At 41.5% G+C, this 23456-nt stretch overlaps 1 protein-coding gene across 1 annotated transcript in view; it reads left to right on the top strand.

Moving 5' to 3' along the window:
- Positions 1-23456, top strand: part of ACOXL (acyl-CoA oxidase like) — a 1104726-nt gene that overhangs the window by 502616 nt on the left and 578654 nt on the right. Inside the window, exon 7 of the mRNA XM_086926889.1 lies at positions 6419-6505. Coding sequence (XP_086783015.1) covers positions 6419-6505 — 87 coding nt within the window. The remainder of the gene's footprint in view (positions 1-6418; positions 6506-23456) is intronic.

The following is a 23456-nucleotide window of genomic DNA, read 5'->3' as shown; positions in this document are numbered from 1 at the left end:
TCCTGCCCTAAGGGTGGGACCAGGAAGGGGGGTAGTTACACCCCTCTCCCCTGCCGGACTTTCCCCAGGCCAGGGCTGTCGCCCCTGGAACTGGTTCTAACCGGCAGATGCGTAGTGAGCACCGGGGTGCCACTCCGCAGTCACCTTCTCGCAAAAGCCCTACCTACCCAGAATACACAAACCCTGTCTGGGACGGTGCGAACACCGCCCTTGACAGGAAACCCTTTGTCCAAGTGCTCCTCGCTGGAAGGACTCCCAGCAGCAGGAGGTCAGACTCGTGTCTGTGGTGGCAGCATCCATTTTGTGGAGCTGAGGCTTTAGTTAACTTTAACCGGGGTTCACAGTTACGTACATGTCGTGTCCCTCTAGAAGGGCGGAATGCTAACCTCGTCGCCAGGGTTGGTGAGAGGGCAGCATCCCGATTCGTATGACACCTTACTCGACATGTCTTGATAACGCGACACCGAAGTTACCGATGTGGTACGCGTTATCATGGAACAGCCATTGGGTCTTTTCTCCGCAAGCTGCAACCGGCTCGGCTCGGGCCAGAACACAGTTCACGCGAGCCCATGCACTCTGCCTTCAGGATTGTCAAGGCCTGCCATAGGAGTGACTGATAGGGACTCGGGTGTCCATTGGAAGGTTAGATATAGAGCTACTATATCTAAAGCAAAGGGTGATTACACGACTTCGCCCCAGCTGTCATGCAGCCAGTTGTGTCAAATTTAGGAGGCCATTCAGGAGTGGCACAATACATGCTGCAGCCCCTGGTGGCCCTGGGTACACCTATGCCCTGAGTTACAGGGTCTGATAAGGTGGCCCAGTACCAATTGGTAAATGCACCTAGGGTACATCTCGTAATTTAGAAAGAGAACAGCCAGGCTGTGGGCCTGATTGGCAGGCCCGCAGCCAGAGAAAGTCGTAAACCAGTGAAACAAAAGCAAAAAATCTGGGTGATCATAGGATTGCAGACCCTACTCTCCTACAGATGTTACCCAGTTTCTTTGTTGCTGTGCATTCGAATGTGGACCATCAACCTGATGTTTCCATAAACAGAATTATTAAAATAAGTAGCGTGTTCATTCCATTCTTAACCAAATTTGTTATTAAGTCTTTGGGAGCATCGTGAATTCGTCCTTTTGTGTGGTCAACACTCAAAAGTTACCACTGTGATTTAAACAGCAGATACTGGAAAAATCTAATTACAAAGTGATATATAGGGCATATCTTTCTTTGTGCGTCCAGGCAGATTGATTTACTGTATTCCCAGGGCAGCTAAGGAAATGGTTATCCGTGCCCTGATTCTCACACGCCTGGATTATGCCCATGCACTGTACATAGGCCTGCCAGGATACCAGCTGAGGAAATTGCTGGTTATACAAAATGCTGCGGCCAGAGTTCTGCTTAACATCCCCGGAAGGGCTAGCGCAAAGCAGCATTTGTATGATTTACATTGGCTTTCCCGTGGCTCAACAAGTCAAATTTAAGGCCCTCACTCTGGCCCATGCAACCCTTCATGGATCAGGCTCGCTCTGTCTTAGGAATCGTTATAGCTTTTACGTGCCACGAAGACAACTGCGTTCAGCTTCGCAGTGTCTGGCAGTGATCCCGCGATTTCGTCTTACAAGAGTGGTGGGCAGCTCCCTTTCTTCCGTGGCGGATAAAGCCTGGAATTGCCCCCCTTACGAATTGCGGAACACTCCTGATCCTAGGCTTTTCAGGAAATTGTTAAAAACATTGCTGTTCACCTAATCTGCAGTTGTTTCCAGCTCCTCCCTTGTTATCATTTGGCTTCCACGCTGGGATACTCTTGAGTAGCTGTGCGCAATATAAATGATAATAACATAACATAACATCCATAGCTGCTTGTAAATTGTATTTAGGCTATTGGTGCTTCCTCTAGCTACCATGAAATGTCCATAGCCAAGTTAAGTTAAATTCCTCTGAAAGTGAATCTATTCTGGCGTAGCTAACAAAAAACTACACTTGATATTGTACAAAATCTATAGATTATTTTGTACTGGATGAAACTTTTTACAAAAACTGTTATTCGGACATTTTTTAGAACTTCTATATGCTCTATCAAGTGTAATTATTACACACACCCCCACCCTTAATGCCACAACATAGAAATGTGAGAACATATACTATCACGAAAACAAAATCATGGACTTACAGTTTTATTTGGAAAGTTCCCTTTTATTTTATTAATTTAATAAATAGGATTTCTGTGATCGATAGATTAACTTACTTTTCTATGGTGTTGATTTATGGTAGCGATGAAGACCCAATATAAATATATGGCTTGATTGGCTTTAGAGGCTTTTATCACCTATGTTTTGGGCTAAATATCCACCTTGTTGTCCAGGATAACTGCACAGCCTGTCTGCAGTTTCCCTTAATATGAGTCAGGATGATAGTAAATCATCAGCATTTAACGTACATCTATTTTAAACCCATGACATCCTTTTATCCATTACTAAAGTAGTTCTTTGCAAAATGACACATTTGCAACAAATGTTAATCGACCAATTAGGTGACATGTACAAAAAGACGATTTTTGCTATGGCAGTTGAAGGATGCTCACACAGGTCTCTGTGGGCTTGCTTGGAACTGCCAGTGACAAAAGGAACTCTATTTAGGAGCATTGCAGTGAAATTTGCTTGTCTAACAGACATTTCCTCAAGGTAGGTGACGCTTACAGGAGGAGATCAAAGGTTTTTGCAAATAAAAAAGTAAAATAACTTTCGGACCCAATACCCCAGCACATGTGTTGTTTTCTATTTTGTCTGACCTTTTTCTCAGGCTGAGGAGGCCGGACACTATTTTTCCAAGGGCAAGCCTGTCCCGTGCTAATGTTCTAGTTGTAAAGGTGATCACAGACTTTTCTACTCTCATAGGGTGTTCCTCTTCTGTGACATTCCACTGGATTCTTGACATGGTGGTCCTGTTTTCACGTTATTCAAAGCTGCCTTACATTGGGCCTCATTACTATGGTGATCGATCAGACCACTGACTGCCATCACATGGGACAGGTGACCATCCGACTATGAGTCGGCGGGCCCACCTGCCAAATTTGGATAAGACCGCCAGCACGGCAGTCGAAAAGTGCTTTCTACTACTGCAACATGTGCTGCAGCCCAGGAAAAGGGCTGCCGCACAAACTGCAATGGAAAAAAGCACTTTGTGCACAGTCATGCACTGTGTGCCAGGCACCATATGGCACAGAGTGCATGGATGTGTGGGGGGGGCACTACATGTGCCCCCCAGGCCACTTAGCATTTGCCCATGGGGGACGGGGCCTGCCACCGGCCCCCGAAGTCCGTTTCCGTCTGCCTTTTCATGGCTGTGGGACCGCCATGAAAAGGCGGTCGGAAAGGGACATCTTAATTCCTAAAACGGTGCCTGCACAGGCACTGCCTCCATTGTAGCGATATGTTATGTTATGATATAGAATTTATAAAGTGCATGGCTGCCCCATCAACGGGGCGTCCCTGCACTAGATCCGCAGATACCAACCGAAGAGAGAAGCGAAACAGAGGATTATTCATTGAAGAGCCAGGTCTTAACTGCCCTCCTGAAAACCCCATGATCCTGTATGCTCCTGATATAGCTTGGGAGGGTGTTCGAGTGAGGACGCTAAAGCCCGGAACGACCGGCCTTCCGCCCGTGCTCTTCTAACACGGGGAACCCATAGCAGATGTTGATTAGAGGAGCGGAGGGAACGTTCAGGTACATAGGGATTGGGAAGATTGGCTAAAAAAAGGGGGGCTTAGGCATGGACTTGAATTGAATTCTCCATTCTACCGGGAGCCAGTCTAGCTTATGTATGAATTTGGAAGTAGGGCAAGATTTCGGGATGGCGATGAGGTTATGGGCCATGGTGTTCTATACCCTCTGAAGACGATAGATGCCTGCTTTATTAGCACCCAACTACAGAGAGTTGCAATAATTCAGTCTAGAGCGGATAGTAGACTGGATAATGGTCTAGCATGTTTGAGCATCAAAGAACCCAAGCAGTGGCTTTAATCCACGTAGGAGTCCAAAACAACTACCCACCGCTGATTTTGTCTGTGCCTGAAAAGTAAGTGCAACGTCTAATCAAACGCTCAGGTTTTTTACGGTTTCCTTCGGGGTAGGGGAAGCTCCCAACGCGGCAGGCCACCATTGATCACTTCAAAAATGTGTGTCCCTTCCTATAACGAGAATTTTGGATTTAATTGGATTTAGCTGAAGACACTTGGCTGTCATCCGTTCCGCGATGGCCATCATGTCATTTCGGAACTTGGTAATGTGTTGGTCAGAGATGTTGGATAAAGAGATCACAAGCAGAGTATTATAAGCGTATAAGACCATGGAGAGGCCCCTGCTTTTTGCAACTCCCACCAGGGGTTGAACATAGATATTAAATATTATTGGGCTCAGGGCCGAGCCCTGTGGAGCCCTGTGATGTACGAGCTGCTTCTGGGAGCTGTAGGGAGGTGGGATCACTTGAAAAGATCTGCCTGATGCAAAGGATACAAACCAGTTGAGAGCGATGTCCCCTAAGCCAATCTTTTGTAAACGTTGCAATAGGATTTTAGAAGCTACAGTGTCGAATGTGGCACTGAGGTCAAGAAGAATCAACGCAGAGGTATGGCCCTCATATAATGAACTCCACAAATGTTCAGTCACTACCAGCAAGGTTGATTCAGTGCTGCGGCTGGGTCTAAAGCCATTCTGCGATAGGATTCCAATTGCCACCCCAGCGGGATCTTGGATACTGTCATAGGCGCCCGCCATTGTAATGAGTCCCATAGTTTGATTTGTGGTTCTTGGTGACAGGCTTATGTCTGCTCAATTCTAGTACTGCAAAGTGGCTCACGAATTAAGTGCACTGGTTCACAGACATCTTGGACATCTCACCTTTTTTCACAGGCTTCCAGTTCTGGTGTACTATTTTTTGTGATTAGACCTTACTGACTAAGGATGACTTGCACTGGCAGTAGGTAGACTGGTCAGGTGCAAGCCTAGCTTGGTTGACCACAGTATGGTGCTGTGGCCTTCCTCAGGGGTTTCCCTGATGTGATGTCTTCTTGTCCCAATTCAGGGGCTCACCCCCTTATGATGGTTTGGTGGACACAATTCATTAGCCAAGACTACTGTGTTGACCCGCTGACAAAGCCCTACACCAAACAGAAAAAATGCATTGACAGGAACCGCTGTGATGGCAGTTCCTGCCAATGCATCATAAATGACTGCCAACTTGACAGTCATTTATAAATTTGGCAGGCGGTCCCACGACCTGACAGAACAATGGGACTTCTGCGCAAAACTATATCAGCCCCTTAGTCTGCGATCATTCTCAAAGTTGTCTTTAAATTTTACCTAAACAAAGAATTTCCCCTTCTACTTTTTTGCACCAATGCACTTCCGCAGTTGAGGAACATAATCTTTGACGCCTAACGTGCACTAAGGCTCTACACTTTGCAGTCTAACTCTTTATAAATGTGGGAAGTGGTTGTGATGTCAGTAGAGCAGGTACTAAACCCTCCATTGATATATCGAGAGATTCCTCTGTAGCCTAATACTACATTGAGCACAGAACTCTTCCTCTCTCTGGTGTCCTAGCATACTCCAGAATAGCTAAGTGATTTTCATTGCCTTTCATTATCTGTGTTCCTGACAGAGTTAGATGTACAAAGCACCTACATGGGCCACTCTTAATATATTTTTCAGGAATAATGCTCTGAAGTCTTTTTCCCAAAGCAATGCACATTTTCGCGAGGAGGTTCTGAGAACTCTGGCTAAGCTGCCTACTTTTGCAGCCTTCTGCTACTTACCCTGCCCTTTTTGCCACAATTTAAGAAGAGAAGCGAGCTGGGGCTTAGAAGTAAGGAAGCATGACCTTTAAAGTGAGAACATTTTCCCTAGCCTATAGACTCTCTTTGATTATCAATACCCACTTATGAATCAGTCAGTCATCAGTAAAAAAACAAACACCAACTAGCTCATTGGGGATTTCAAAGAAATAAGCGCAAATATGGTACTGGGCATCATACCTCTGAATTAACAGGTTGCAATGCAGTTTCCTGGCCTTCCACAATGTGATATCATACCCACAAATTGAGAAAGGGTGATGTTCAGTGCAGAAAGGGCAACCAGGCCACAGTGGCTATCTTTATTCTTTTAAATTGTGCTGTCTGAGAAAACAGACCAGAATTATTAACAATTGTTCAAATTGTGGTAGCTAAAAGGAATATGTGAAATCCACTGCATTAATCTACTGTTATTAATCCTTCTTATTAAATATTCAAGGTGTGGTTTAACTTGCCATATGTACACCAGACCAGCTATGGTAAGATTTGTAGTTATTTGTTTTGCAGAACTATTAATAGTGCCACCTCACACAAGCAATATCCTGTTTTCTTCTCTTTAGGTCCGCACTGCTTTATTGTTCCAATTAGGGACCACAATGGTAACATGTATGCTGGTGTGACGGCTGTTGATATGCTATATAAAGAAGGTAAGTGCTCATAAAACATGCAATTTGGGCAAATGAGTTATTACTGTTCATGGAAATGGTACTATGAGGATATGGTCGGCAGGCGAGGAGACATGTTTCATGGAAAGAAAGGGAGTGTTAACATGACAGTTTAATCCAAATGCAGTCTTTGTCAGTAGTATATTGTTTGGTAAATAATTAGAATATGGACAAGTCTAAGCCGCAAAATGTACTAGTATATTACATGCACCCTTTCATGGGTATTCTTTGTTAACATACATTGAAAAAAATGAAATGTTAATTCTCGCTCTCCTTTGGACTTGTTGTTTTTTTTATTATCAGTAGTGGTAGTAGTACCAGTAGTATTATGTCTATGTCTATGTCTTGGGATTTATTGAGCGCATATAGCACTCGTAGGTCTCATAGGGCTAGCCGCGAGTCAGAAACCTGGGAAGTACGGGCAGAGTACTGATAGTAAGGATACTGGCGATAATGTTTATTTTGTAACAATGTCAAGAGTCCAGAAAAAATGTGTATCATTTCTACATGGGAAAATTAATATGAATATTATCAAACTTACTAAAAATAGGGTATAATACCTCTTAGAATATATTCCCAAAAATCTGAAGCAATCTTTCTTGGACCACAAATAGGACTTTTAAATTGTTATTAATTGATCACCAGATCTTACTATACATAGTTGTCTTCACAGTCCATTGGAGATGTGTGCCAATATTACAGCAATATCAAAGAATATGTATTCCTCCATTGCTAATTTTGGCATTTTTAATTGTGGCTTTGGAGCTCTGTTTGATCATTAACACAAATATTAATAAAATTGGACTCAGGACACAGCCTTTTATGGCAGGAAAGGGGCGTGCATAATTTCTGGCATTCTCAAACCTGATCCTTGCTTCTGTATTGACATTAAAGAGCTGATTTCAATGTCGGGCGGAGTTGCTTTCGCCTGACACCGACTCGGACCTGGGACCGATCGACACCCAGTCGGCGGTCCCTATCGGCTCATTACAGTGCGACTAAACAGTGTTCAGTCACATACTCCCTTTTCTCAATGGGAGCTTCTTTTTCAACCAATATTGTCTCCTTGAAGATCTTGGTTGAGGCATTCATCAGAGATATCAGCCTATCCTTAGAACCCACTCCCCTGGATTACCCACCCCTGTGCCTGGATACTGGGTACATACTACCTCATGCCCACCCCAAAGCCCTCCCTTCCTAAAATATGCCATCAAATAGCACTTGTAGTATGATTCTGAGAGTCCATCTAATCCTCAGTGCAGCCATCAGCCTTTCCCCCTTCCTGCACCTATAGCACGATAACAGTAAAAGATGGAATATTGTGTACTATTTTCGACATTCTGCTTTTTCTGGTGATTTTTAACTTTTCAAGCTGTATTCAGTGTATTCAAAAACTCCTTTGCTTCATAGGTAGTGGTGAATATTTCAATCTTCTCCTAAGCCAGAATGTTCATTTCTGACTGTTTAACCAACATGGCTTGAGCACCTGCCTATCAATAGTGTACGATAAGTTGCTTAGGTCCAAAGCATCTTTTAGCAGAATCTGTTGCCATGTTTGAATAAATACTTGTGGGGCACTGTTTAGGAGGGATGTGGAGTAGCACAAGAAGTGAGAACAAGGGAGGTTATGTGGAGGTCAGTATAGAAAAAGTTTTTTAAAAAATGGATTTTTTGTATTTCGATGATTAGTGAAACTGTGGCAAACGTGGGCGTAAAGAGCCTCCATGTTATTTCTTGAAATGTAAATGTCCTTAACAATACACAGAAAACATTATGTATGCCTTCTGAACAGGGGTTTATTTGATGTGGTAGTAAGGAGGACAAAGCACAGTAGGAACAAAGCCAAATAAACGCTAAGAGGTCATTATATGCAACAGTAGTGTGAAAGTAGTTACAATAGGGAAAAGGGTATGAAGAAGGGGAACAAATAGACATATTGCTTGCCCGAACTTCTATAGAGAGGACGACCAGAAATGAAATACATGCTATAATCAATTCCATCAGTGCCCTCCTGGTTAAAGAATTAGGAAATATAGTGCTTATGTTCTAACACTATAATGACACTCTTTACCAATCGAATCATCTAATATACATTAGAGAAATTGAAAAGTTTCAAGATAAACTTACAATTGCTCATTTCCCTGCAGAAACTAGTAACTTCCTGATGTAGCCTTTGTCAGATAATGTAATTATGGACATGATAGCTGATCTCCCAAATGGAAAAGCACATTTGGATGAGGGCCTTCCAGCCAAGTTTTTTAAACCATTTGCTACACAACCAGTCAACCCATTAACACTTATGGTTAATCGCCTTTTAATGGGTGGAGGTGTTCCTTTCTCTTTTAAAATTGAGGTGTTAATAAGCTTTTTAAACTTGGTAAACCGCCAGAAAATATTATTTATGATAGGCTGATCAACCTTTTAAATATAAATTATACATTTTTAGCTAACTTAATAACCGGTAAGCTAACCCCATACATCTCTGAGGTGGTTAGATAAAAAATGTATTATTCCTAAATTAAATATCCTTACTGAAATGCCATATTTAAGCAAACCCATAGATATATTCACTGTACGGGACTGCAGTGGTCTTGTTATCGGATGCAGAGAAGGCTTTTGCTGTCATGGGGTGGACTGTCCCTTCATCATCCTGAATAGGATTAATCTTCCACCGCACATCACAAGGTTAATAAGATCACTCTACACAGGCATGTCTGCTTCAATTATAATAAACTTAAGAGTTTGCAGCATCCGTGTAACTTACTGGAAGTATACAACAAGGGTGCCCTCTATCACACATTCTTAGTGATAGGACTCTTGATACATTTGTGTTAACAATTCAGACTTCTCAGAAAATTATACCATCAATTAATAGTAAGGCTAGATTAAGGCTGTATGATTAGGCTCTATTCTTAATAACTGGTTGAGACAATATAAAGTAGACTTTAGATGTAATCACCAACTTAATATCGAGACTCTGTTATTTATTACCACTCTTACAGTTCTTTCAGGAATTCTTCAGGCTTGTTATACCATACGCTCTAAAAGCTATGTAAGGATCGGGGGTAACAGAAGATATTTTGGTACTATATGAGCATAACTTTTTCCCTGTCTATCAGAGGGAAAATATCCAATGTTAAAATGTCTCTTCTCCCACTGTTTGTTTTCTCATTCTCCACTTTACTATGCAATTTACAAGCTAAATGCTTTACCAACATAGAAAAAAGGATAACCTACTTTGTCTGGTCCAATCAATCAATCAATCAATCAGGGGTTTATAAAGCGCGCTACTCACCGTGAGGGTCTCAAGGCGCTGGGAGTGCAGCTGCGGATCAGTCGAGAAGCCAGGTCTTGAGGCTCTTCCTGAAGGTGTGCAGAGTAGGGGAGCGTCTGATGTTGACTGGGAGCTTGGTCCAGGTCTTTGCTGCGACATAGGAGAAGGCTCTTCCGCCTGCTCTGATTCTGCGGATGCGTGGGGTGTCTGCCAGGGCGAGGTCGGTGGAGCAGAGGTTCCTTTTGGGTACTTGGAAAGAGACTCTTTCGTTGAGGTATTTGGGTCCGATGTTGTGGAGGGATTTGTTGGCGTTGGTGCGTAGCTTTAAGGTTACTCTCTTCTCGATGGGGAGCCAGTGGAGGTCTTTTAGGTGCTGGGTCATGTGCTCGTGTCATGGGGTTCCGAAGACGAGTCTGGCTGCGGTGTTCTGGATGGTTTGGAGCTTGTGTAGCAGGGTTTTGTTGATTCCGGCGTAGAAGGCGTTCCAATAAGAAACATGTATTAACCTTAAAGAATTGTAGAGGTATTCTACATTATTGTTATCACGGTTTAAAGTGAATGTTAAAAAAATATTTGATTCTTAACTGCACCAACCTCACCAGTGCCATAACATTTCTCAGTCAGCAGTAATTGTGAATAAATATAGCTGATGATTAGTCCTATTTACATAATGTGGTTCACTATTCCACCCCATTAAATCGGGTCTGGTCAATGAGACCCACTTAGCTGATTGCTGGTGAGGAAGAATCTATATAGGGAAAGATAGCAAATTTTGAAAACTTGCAAGCCATGGCCTTCAACAATGTCATGCCTGCCAAACACAAACAGTCAGGCACATGCTGCAACTGGGTGGGAATATGTAACATAAATCTGTACTATGTTGGTGGCACTGCAGATTTGGTTGGATCATTCTTATATACCCGTCCATCTCTCAAACCTGTTATCCTTCTCCAACCCTAGCTGCCAGACGAGACCAAACCCGTCAGGATCTATAAATACATAACCACTGAGGAGTTTAAAACAGCATACAGAGAAATCAAATAAACCCTCTTAGAGCCTCCGACCCTGTTGCTGGTTTAAAATATTTCCACAACACTATATCTTACGTATTGGACACTAGATTCAAATTCAGCAACATTTGGTAAAATAAGGAGTTGGCCAAGATAAAACAAATCTGTTACAACCTGGTATGCCGATGCACAAGAGATTACCAGAAAAAGGCATCCTCTTCTGCAAAAAATATAGGAGAGACTCCGATGAGGGTGTTGAGAGCGTCATTGCAAATGGCATTAGGAAAGGCACCCTAACAGAAAGAGTATATTTTCAATATCTAGTATGTATTGGCCCACCAAGACGTACCTATATTCCAACATCACTTTTCTCAACTTTGACTGGGTTTTTTCAAGTTTGAGTAACCAAAATCTCCAGCTCCATATAAAAGTACTAAAAATCCCCATATCTTATCCCCATTGCTTTACCAGAGCTACAGTCTCAATTCGCCATTTTCCAGCCTTTGGAGACAGGGTAGATGCGGAGGTTGTCCTTGAAAGAAAATTACCCAACTTGCCTCTGAAGACCAGCCTAACCTGGTGTATGAAAAATATTTACATTTCCAACTTAACCTCCATGGAAAATGTCTCATTCCTAACCAGAGGCAATCCCTTATCTCTTGAAAAATTGACCCAGTGTTTCTGGCTATCTATTGACCAGTCCCATATGAGTAAAATTATGGAATTGTAGGAAACAAGAGGACTTCAAAAATATATAGTCCTGAACCACCATGTTCACAATCATTTAGTATGCAAGCCCACCAGAGACACAGACTTGGTGCACACAATGTAGAGCATCTCCGGTGCTTGAATAAAGGAATGATTTCACCCTTAATGCTGCCTGACTTGTCAGTTACTTAGGACACAGTAGTATACCCTTTCTGTATTGTTTGCTCTATATTTCACTTGACAAAGATATTGTATTTGCTACATCGACCTAATCAATACTTTCCAGGTTAAGTCTATGCGCGCAGATGCAAAGTCAGAAAAGATAAATATATCCTTCCTTTGATGATGCAGTGGTAGGTGATGTCATGAGTGCTATATTTTTGTAGGCCTATAGTGTCGATCTCAGTAAAGTGTTACACAAACCGGCACACAATGCCATACTACTGGCACGGCTGAAACAATGGGATTGTATAATTAGACCTGTCTTGGTTTGGATTTGACTCTAAATGTCCATAGGCATCTAATAAGGGTGGATGAAGTCAGTGGTATTAACCTCCCAGATTGTGTCTTGTGTAGTGCCACAGGTGTCACTCCCATTACTGTCTACTGCTGTTTGCAATAAAACTTGGGAATTAGGTGTTATCTGGACTGCATATTCCACTGGATGGAAAATAGCTCCTTATTCATGAATGGATCCAATATTGAGTTTCTGATCATAAAGAGCTCATTCTAATGTCTTTCATTTTGCCACCAAACTCAGGAACACCTTTATCAACCTCACAGAATTTAAGACACATGAAAGTTCTGTTTGACTCTGAGCTGCCACTTGCCCCCAAAACAAAGCTGTGGTCAAGGATATCAACCTGCATCAATCATTAACATATGAAACCCTTCCACTGCTCCAAATAAACTAACGTATGGAACACTAGGTTTGCAACAATCCTGAAGTACCTTGTTGACTGGCTATAAAGGCTTCAAAATGTCTATAGTGCTTTCATTTAAAAACAGCCTAAAAGCACTTCACTAGCTCCTATAGTTTGTAGGGATCCAGTGCAAGATCCTATGGGCTATGTACATAATGAGGTAGAACGCCAGGATATTGCCGATACAAACTGGATCTTACTAGGCATCATCGACATACCTGAAATAAATGACAGCACATCTAACTTGAGATAAGCGCCTTGAGAACCTCTGGGTGAGTAGTGCGCTATACAAATTCCTGAACTTGAACTTGACTAAACAGTGAATAACTTTCTTAGCAATATATTAAAGTATTTATAAACCACAGAAAAATTCTCATCTTAAGTGGAAGGGGAAATATTTGCTCACAATATTCCCTTTTAACTTTGAAAAAGTGCAACTTCAAATTCTGAATGAATATAAGTAAAGATACTGAACTAAACAATTGTAGCCAATGGATTGGATGAAAGTAGAAAGCCTCTTAGGGATGTGATGTGTCTATTGAAATTCCATCGATCACAATTAGTTTACAAAAGCCTAGTTACACACCAGTTGGAAATTTGGGGCAGGCACCTTTACCTTGTGATTGACCTCACTGCTTTAGCATTTAAAAAGTTGCAGGAATTCAGATGTGCTCCTTGGGACAATGTGTAGATATTTCAGACATGGGAAGAGTGGGGTTGTATAAGTAAAGAAAGTATAAGCATAGAATTAAGGCCCCCAGTAAAAGACCAGAATAAGAAAGGAAATACTCAAAATAAGAAAGGAACATGGTTTAATCAAGATTGTTTAATGAAAAAAAGAGAAATTAGGAGAGAAGAGCGTAGCCTACGCAAAAAAATTACACGAGCAAAAGCGGAATACTTAATAAAAATAAAGAGAGAATATAATATGTTAATCCGCGATGTAAAAAGGATCTATAAAGAATCTTGCTGGAGCAAATTATTTGAAACCATTGAAAATAAGAACCTACAGCAATTTTGGAAGTTAATACAGTCAGCCAGGGAACCTTTGAATGCTCCTATGACTTGTGTAGTAGAGGAAGAGGCATGGGCTGAGTATATTCAGAAATTGTATGCCCCGGGGAGGTTGTCTGATAATTTGGTACCAAAGCAGTGGAGAGACCTAGTAGATGATCTCAAATATGATTGCTCAGTAACAAACGTCCTTAGGATAATTAGGACTTTAAATTTAACTAGAGCAGCTGGCCCGTATGATATGCCGACCCTGATATTAAATTCAAACCAGTCCTGGTGGGTGGAATGCTTCTCAAAAATGTTTACTTTAATACTAGAGCAAGGGGTAATACCTGCAAACTGGAAGGGTGCAATAATAAGGCCTCTGCATAAGAAAGGAGATGTACGTGCCCCTAAAAATTACAGGCTAATTAACTTATTAGACATAGGAGAAAAGATTTTTGCTAAGATGATACTCAGTAAATTAAAAGAGTGGGCGGAAATTCGGTCAATCGTACCAGTGGAACAGGGTGGGTTTAAAAAACGGCCACTCCACGATTGATCATTGTTTTGCCCTATGGGCTTTAGCTAGGAAATCGATTGAACAAAATGGCAAATTATGCTGCTGTTTCATTGATTTCCGAGCGGCCTTTGATTCAGTTGATAGAAGTTGCCTTTGGGAAGCGCTAGAAAATTATGCATTGCCGGAGGGCATATTAAATATTCTAAAAGAACTACATAGCGACAACTGGGCCCAGGTCATTAGAGACTTAAAGGGCTTATTAACGCAGAAAATTCCTGTGAAGAATGGCTTGAGACAAGGGTGCGTCTTGGCACCTTTGCTCTTCTCAAACTTCCTAGCAGATCTTCCCGTGGTTTTGGAAGTTGAAAAGAGTGCGAGCCCGCGCATGAATAATAATAAAGTTGCATGTCTTTTATATGCTGATGATCTAGTGATCGTGGACCAAACTGAAATGGGCCTCCAAAGGAAATTAAATGCCTTTAAAATATATTGTGATAAAAAGTTTCTATCGGTGAATATGGAGAAAACAAAGATCCTATGTTTCGGGAAGAGGGTAAAAATGTTTAAATGGTTTTTAGGTTTAGACAAATTAGAGGTAGTAAATGAATATAAATATTTAGGCCTTTGGTTTGACAGTGCATTAAAGTGGAATACCCACGTGGCGGCACAAACTTCAAAGGCGGCCTCATCGGTCTGTGGATTGAAAAAATTTAACAAGGACTATGGTGAAATGTCTCACAGACCGTTACTAAAGGTATTTGAAGCTATGGTACCCCCACAAGTTCTTTACGGCGCTGAAGTGCTCTATCTGAGTGGTAAAAGGGGTTGGGACCGGGAGGAGGGAAAGATAATTAAAATGATGTTGTCCCTACCTAACGGTTCCATGTTGCAAGCTATTAGATTGGAGGCAGGCTTGACGGCATGGGAGGTAAAGGCACAAATGTCATTGTTAAGATTTTGGAACCGCCAGATTGCCCGGTGATGAACAGAAGGTGTCAATTTGGTGCAGAAAGGAAATACAAGCAAGCAGCTTACATTGGGCACGAGAAGTGAGGAAAATCCTCCAGCTAGTAACTGCACAATTAAAGTTGACCCTCGAACAACCTCTATTGGACTTAGTCTTTACTAAGAAAATGCTTAGGGACCGAGGGTATGAATATTCCAGATCACAAGATCTGGAGTACCTGAAGTCGAAAAAATTAGTGAACTGGGTAAGGAATGAATGGGAAAAGGAGGTCCGGTTTCCATATTTGGATGCGCTACCCAGTAAATGGTTGAGGTACGAAATCATGAAGATTCGGGTAGGTTTAAATCCATGGAAGATTGATAGTAAATTAAAAGCAACCCTGATCCAACCTGACGGTATCTGTAAATGTGGCCTAGGTGTGAAGAATGATATTTTACATATACTACTGGATTGTAAATGGATTTTAAAAGTGCGTAAAATGTTTTTATGTCCAATATTTTTAAAGTATAAGGTGAACAAACGATCAGAGGCTGTTGTTCTCCTTACAGAAATGTCGTTTTTAGATATTACAATTGCGTTAGGGAAATTTTTGAAAGCAATAAGAGAAGCTGTAATGGAGACAACCAAGGAAAACGGGAAATTTTAAGATATTAAGATTTTAAAATATGAAAAATGTCAATTTAGTGTTTTTAGGGTTTTAAATGTGTATTGAGTGTTACATTGAACTATGATGTAAAAATTACTATTGTTAAGTGGATCCATGGTCGTGTGTATGGTTTATAGACTATTGTCTAAATAAACTTTGATTTTTACTACTACTATAAGTTAAATGATATTTACTAGTTCTCACAGGATACAAGCACTTTTAAGACTGCCAATGAGAATTAGATATATTGGAGAAAGAAAGGCCCAAAGCATAGTATTTCAAAGTTGTGCTGTCAAACATGGTGAACTTCTACACATAAGCCATTGAGAAGATACTTCAGACATCTGCAGATCTTTGGGGTTTCATATTGACTGTAAATAAAAAAACTTAATTAATGGCCATTAGAGTTTGGCCTTAAATGAAGAAGGAGATTTGTGAGTTGGATGTGTATCTTGAGTGAGGGTCTAGTGCAGAGTGCACACTTCTTCAATTTGCTTGGGACATATGGAGTCCCGGTCTATTATACTGCATATGTATATATGTATATTTATAAGAAAAGTGTTCAAACTTGTGTAATTAATTAACCACGTGGTAAGAAAGTGAATCCTGTGATATGAGGAATGGTGCTATTTCAGAATTTGTATTGAAGGCCCTAATCAGACACTGCATAGTATCACAGTTGTTTGTGTTGACCTAATTTGTCATTGTTGATTGTAAAGGGCGAAGTGAGCAGGTTGGCATTTGAAATTCTCACAGCTAATGTCAATGATCAGCCTAAGACTTTTAGATTTAGTCTTACAATATCTGGCTACATCTCATATACATTTATTGAGACTGGTGTGAATAGCACATTCAACCTCTATTTCTGACGAATGATTTATGAATCCTAATGTGTATGATTTATGAATTCCTTCAGGTGGTCCCCTGATAATAGCCTGACGTATGTGCATAGATCAACAATGCGCTATTTAGTGAATTGGTGAATTGTAAATTACATTTTAGATTCAGCCAGGAGGATTTAGTGAAATCAGAAAAAATAGGGTTCGAAGATGTTATGACTGCCAATATTCTAGTTACCATTGGAGGTGCCATGGGATGTAATTTTGAGTTATCTAAACATTTTTCAGTGGTATTATCTCCAATTCTTTGTTAATAAAATAATTGGAAGAGTCATGTGTAGCCTGTTCCAAATCATGTTGCGACACAGAATAGGCAATTATAGGCCATGCTTGCTGGTTAATTTAGCAATTTCCTAATTAGCTGAAAAATCAGCATCTGAACTGGAAACAGTTGTAACAGAAGTAGCACTAAAGAGATCTTTAATAAGCTTATTAGCATGGTTGCTTCACCTAACCGCAGTCATATGTTTTGATGCATAAAGGGCCTTAGAATGACTTATGTGTGTTCATGTGTATTTATTTTTTGAGGATTTTTGTATAGCACTGTGTTTTGCATTATGGCATGGTAACTTCAGAGTGCTAGGCACATACAGTGTGGCATATACAGTTGAAGAATGTAGTTTTAGAAATTACTTTAGGAAGATGTTTTCAACATTGTACACCAATGGAAAGCTCTAATAACCCTCATAGACATGTTAGACTCTCTTAATTGGAGAACTTTATGTGGCACTGGTTGCCCTTGTCCCCAGGTGCGTTTGAAATGGTGATGGAAATCTTAGTCACAGCCATCAGTCAAGACCCGCACATTTCCAGGAAAATGTTCTGTTTATGCAGTATTAGGGGAGGGCCTGGCCCGGCAGTTCGGCATGGACTGTTCCCATGATCAAGACTGATTTGCATGTGGCTACGTCCAAACTGGGGTGGCTTAGGGAGCAGAAGAACGATAATGGATTAAACCCAGATCCGTGACTGGGGTCTGAAAAGTTTCAGTGTTTGCTATGTTCACCCTAAGTGGCCAGGGTATGCCCTGACGTGGGTCACTTGCTCACGTTGCCACTGAACCCAAGCTAGCCTGGCTGATGAGGGGTAAAACCCGGAAACCGCTCCCAGGATGCTTGTTTACGGTCCAGGGAAGACCTTGTGTAATATCCCTTTAATGTTGTGTGTTTATATTTAGTGAGCCAGTCTAGAATTTAGAATGTGTTTATGCCTAGTTACCGAATTCTCCAGTCAGCATTTGCTGTTGGATCACCTGTGACTGGGACGTTTATTTTACTGATCTTGAAATAACGAAGATTTATCTATATTAACTTCAACTCTGACTCCTCATTACACTGGCGACCCATGCCCTCAGGTCCCCAGCATGGTGTCGCTTGTCATTTAAAATACGCTGACAAGGACAGCACAGTATGATGACGCTGACAAACATAGCGTTTTGGAACGATTTTTGTTGATAAATACACTGTCAAACACAACATTGTGGATTAACATTTTAAAATACTCATCTTGCTTGCTTGTTAGTTATTCTACACTGATGAGCACAGTTTCATATGATTTTCGAACTGTCACAATTCGCTGACAAGCACAGCACTGCAAAAATTAACATTTTTTTATATTTAATTGTTACTTGTTTATTGTTCTGCGTTGACAGGCACAGTTTTACTTAACATTCTTAGTTTGCTACTTAATCATACTTTTGAAAGCAAATATTGTATATTGTTTGTTTATATCAAAATGCAAAATGTAACGTCAGCACCTTTCTTCCTCTCTAATCCTGGTGAGCCACCCATAGGTGGGCGAAGTGGAAAAAAGTATTCCTCAACTATGCCAGAGTCTGTAGTGTATCTTTAAGCGCAGAAAGAAAATGTTCTCTTGTATTACACTGCCTAGGTTCAGAAGGCCAAGACGTTTTTGAACATTTACCAGATCTAAACGAAGAGGAATCGGACAATCTCAATGAATTTGATATTGCTTAAAAAAAATTAGATAAACATTATCTTCCAAAACTTAGTACCATTCTTGAACGATACCATTTTGGGAGATTCTTACAACAACCAAATGAATCAGTTGAATCCTACATCACAGCTTTGCACAAATTAGGTGCCACTTGCAAATTCGAAAACTCAATGGAAGAACGCATACGGGACAAATTTATGCTTGGTTGTAACGTTGAAAAGATAAAAGATGAACTCTGGCAAAAAGACGACCCTAATCTTGATGAAGTAATTATCTCAGCTAAAAGGATTGAACATTCTTTGGCTTGTGTGGAAGTTATAAAGAAAAAGGAGCATGGAAATCTTCAAGAAATGCATCAAGAGAAAGTTTAATCCATCGAAAAAAAATCCTCAATACCTTCCTCTTCAAAACCTTCTTTGAAAGAAAATGATCCAACCAGGAGGGGTCACACTTCTAATTACTTCTCATCTAGTTCCAGATGGAAAGATGAGTCTAGGGTCAAATGTTTCCACTCTGATCTCTATGGTCATCTTGCTAACAATAAATCCTGTCCTGCTCTTACATCAAAATGTCACAACTGCGGTAAAACTAGTCACATCTCCAAAGCATGTAGAGCCAGGAGGCCTAAGTCAAGCAAACGTGTCAAATAAATTTTTTTTAAGATGATGACTCTGAATACAAACAAGGAAATCTACATTGTGGAGAAATGTATTCTTCATGTGTCTCTAACAAGTGTGAGGGGCCCCTTTACTCAGTTCTTTAAAATGATTATAACATTAAGATGTTATTTGATTCAGGTGCCTAGATTTCTCTTATTCCAAAAGAGTTCTTTGATTTAAAACTACTAGGTAAAGTGAAAGTATACAAACCTGATATCAGACCTTTGGCTTATGGGGGCCAGCCCCTAAAGCTCTTCGGCTATTTTCTTGGTAACATAAAATACAAACAAAGGACAGCTGGGAAAAATGTCATATCTTGTTCAGGAGACAGCATTATCAGCTGGTTCCACCAGGCTGATCTTGGTGTCTCTTTAGTTCCAGGAGCTGATCCTTGCATTATACTGAGAGATTAGCCACAATTCTCTTCTGCTAAAAGTGTAGATTTGTGTGTAGAAGAGGTTCATTGTAAAAATAACTTTAGATCAAAGTTACAAACTGACTTCAAAGAAGTTTTCGAAGAGAAGTTAAGTTGTCTTTCTGAGTATGTTCATAAGATTGTTTTGAAACCTGATTCTATTCCTGTTACATGCAAGGTGAGGAATGATCCTCTTGCAATGAAAGAGTCTATGCGCAAAGAACTTGAGAAATTACAACGAGATGGTATTATTGTTGAGACTAAGGCAAGCCAATGGTTGGCCTCAGTTGTTCTTGCGCGCAAGGTCTTAGGTGAGGTAAGCTTATATATGGGTTTGCGCGCGCTGAACTGTGCAGTAGTTGCGGACAAATATCCACTACCTAACATATCTGAATAGCTTACCCAATTAAAGAATTCTTGCATCTTCTCTACTCTAGATTTAGGTAAAAATAGACAATAACTCCATAGATCTGACTGCCTTCATAACCCCGTTTGGGACTTTCAAATTCACTTGTCTTCCATTTGGCCTAGTCTTCGCCGCCCCTGTCTTTCAGAGAGTTATGGAAGACGTGTTGAAGGGTATAGGTGTAGTCAAGATCTATCAGGACGACGTGTTGATTCATGGTTCTTCTCAAACTGTGCATGATTCGAGGTTAAGGTGTGTTCTTGAACAGTTTCGCAAGAGAGGCTTGACTCTTTGCGAAAACAAATGTAAATTCAACCTCAGCGAAATAGACTATCTTACAGCTTAACAGTTGATGGTGTCAGACCAAAGGAAAGTTTAGTTAGGACCATAGATGTTTTACCTGTTCCACAGTCACGTGAGGAACTTTTAACATTTTTGGGTATGGCTGAATATTATAACAAGTTTGTGCCACACTTTGCTAACCGTACTCATGCCCTCAGGTCCCTCCTTAAAAAAGGTATACAATTCTCTTGGACACCTCAGTGTCAATTAGAATTTGAAGAAGTCAAGGAAGCTCTCAAGTCAGCTCCTTTATCACAAAGCTTTGACACTTCTCTAGACTCTATCCTGGACACGGACACAAGCTCTAAAGGTTTGGGAGCTGTCCTTAAACAATCCAAGAATGGAAAGGAAGAAACCATTATGGTTTTTTTCAGAGCTCTTGTGGGTTCAGAATTACAATACTCTGTAATTTAAAAAGAAGCTCTCTGCCTTTATTGGGCCATCAAGAAGCTCAAGAAATGTTTGTGGGTGTCTTCTTTTATAGTGCATTCTGATCACAAACCACGTAAGGACTTGTTTGGCAAGAAAGATCTTAATGCAGTTTCAATGGATTATTGCCTTACAAGATTTTGATTTTCTTGTCAAATATATCCCTGGTGTTGACAACAAAGTTGCTGATTGTCTATCACGATTAATTAATGTTGGTGTTGATGTTCTTGACTCTGAATTCTCGTGGGAAATAGATAATTTCAAAGTGTGTGAAACTGTAGAGGGAGTTGTGTCTGAAGTTGAATGGCGAGAATCCTTAAAGAATGACAATGTATTACTAGAAGTATGTAAACTTGTGTCTGGTGGATGAACGGGTATTAGGTTTTTATCAGATGAAGCAAAAAAAAATTGGAATGTTAGACATGAACTCTCTCTACACAAGGATCTGTTGTGGAGAGGTTCACGTCTAGTTCCACCTTTTTCACTTAAAGAAAAGATTATTCGCTTTGCACATGATGGTCATCAGGGTATATCGAAAACAAAGGAGAGAGTTCGCTTACACTTCTGGTGGCCAGGGGTTGATATTTCAGTCGAACGGTTAGTTAGAGACTGCTCTGAATGTAGAATGTCTGACAAAGTGTGCAAGACTAGGACTCAACCAATAGTTATTCGTAATCCTCCCACTAGGTGTTGGCAAGATGTTGCACTTGATCTCTTAGGACCTATTTATTATTAGTCAGTTTTACGTCCTTGTTCTTATTGATATGTACTCTAGGTGGCCAGAGGTCAAGGTCACTCTGAGTATTGAAACTCGTGACATAATAAAATTCTTAGAGAACATTTTTTACAGAGAAGGTCTTCCTGAGACCTTGTTGATTGACAATGGGGTGCAACTGGTCTCAAAAGAGATGGAGGATTTTATATGTAGGAGAGGTATTGTTCATAGAAAATGCTCTCTTTACCATCCCAAATGCAACGGTATTGCTGAGAGGTTCAACCGTGTACTAAAGGAATCAATTCAGTCAGCCAAAGAACAAGGGCGAGACTGGAGAAATGCAATGTTAGAAAAAAATATAGCCTATCGCTTAACCCCTCCTACCACTATGGAAAAAGTTCCATTTGAGTTATTTCGTGGACGTACACCTAACACTCATTTGTTCCAATCCTGGATGAGAGGGTGTGGAGCTTATATCAGTTTTCCTGAGGATCCTCAATGGAGGGTTCGACAAGATGTCAAGCCCAAAAAGATTAAAGCAACCTTTGATGCCAGACATGCTGTTGCTCATACATTAGTTAACGTAGGAGATTGGGTTAGAGTTCGGTCTCCACAAAAATCTGGAGGTAAAATTATCTTTTCCTTCGTAAGGTAGTCAAGTTATTTCTAAATGCTGTAAAACTAGGTGATGGTCGCATTTGGAATCTCAACAGAATTGCTCCTGTACGTTGTTTTCCTTCCTCTCATTCTCATACTCTGCAATCTGTAAAGTATCCAAGGGATGGTCCACCAGGGAAATACGATTTAGAGGAGTAGGCTTCATTAAGTGTGCAACAGGAATAGGTTGGTTCAAGTGCTAGTGATGGATATGCCGGAGTGCAACGCACGCCCTGCTTCCAGGACCTTCTTCACTAGGGAGCACAATACCCGAACAACCCTGTGCTGTGTCCGTAACATCAGACCCAACAGCTCACCCTACCCACTGAGTTCCACAACGCTTGTCTGAAGCCGTGGCTCGCTGACAAGCCACGGCCGCCTCGTACTGCACACCTTCCCGTTGCCCGTCCCAGTTCCTGTCCTCCACTCGTTCTTCCTCTCTTTCGTCCGAAGTGTCCTTCTCTGCCGCCGCAGCTTCCTCTGGGCTCCTCCTGCTGTCGTCGTCCTCTCTGGCGTCCTCCGTCTCTCCCCGACTTGTGGTGTTCGTACCTCCTCGCACTGGTGTGTCTCTTCGGCTTTTCTTCTCCTCCTCTAAAGACCCTGTCCTTCGTTTTGACCGGGAAGAACAGGACCCGCTGTTGTCAATGCAACCAGAAAGCAGGGCTTCTCAGTGCCACTGGGGCTCCCACCAGAGGGCCTTGGGTCCTTGGTCTTACAGTACTCCACAACCAGGCATGGCTGATCGGGCCATGAGGCTTCTGCAGAGCGGGACAGGTAATCCACATTGTTCTGCATTTTCCCTGGTAAGTGATGACCTGAAAGGAGAAAGGTTGCAGAGCAAGAAACCACCTAAGAATGCAATTGTTGGTATCCTTATGCCGCGCCAGCCAGACCCAAAGAGCGTGATCTGTGTATAGGTTGAAGGTGCGACCCAGCAGATAGTACTGAAAAGCCTAGATGGCCCATTTGACGGTAAGAGATTCCTTCTCTGTGGTGGAATAGCGAGATTCTCGGGGCAGGAGTTTTCTGCTCAGGAAGGCAACCGGGCGTAATAGGCCAGAATCTCGCGTTTGGAACATCACAGCCCCCAAATCCTGATCAGAAGCGTCAGTCTGAAGGATGAAAGGTTTCGAGAAACTCGGGTAAGCTAACACCGGCTCTCCACACAGCAGTTCTTTTAGGCTATCAAAGCTTTGCTGGTGGATCACAGACCAGTCTTTAAGCACAGCCGGCCGTGTCTTTGTAAGGAGATCTGTGAGGGGGTGGCTACCTCGGAAAAATGAGGGATAGATTGGTGGTAGTAGCCCAGCAGACGCAAAAAGGCTTGTATCTCCTTCTTCGTAACAGAGCGACTCAGACATTGGCTGACTTCAACCTTGTCGACCTGGGGACGTATGAGGCCCTCCTGTAT

The sequence above is a fragment of the Lissotriton vulgaris genome, chromosome 6, assembly GCF_964263255.1.
Source record: "Lissotriton vulgaris chromosome 6, aLisVul1.2, whole genome shotgun sequence".
In the NCBI taxonomy this organism is placed as follows: domain Eukaryota; kingdom Metazoa; phylum Chordata; class Amphibia; order Caudata; family Salamandridae; genus Lissotriton; species Lissotriton vulgaris.
The sequence above is the reverse complement of the archived record's forward strand: the minus strand, read 5'-3'. Positions and strand labels throughout refer to the sequence as shown.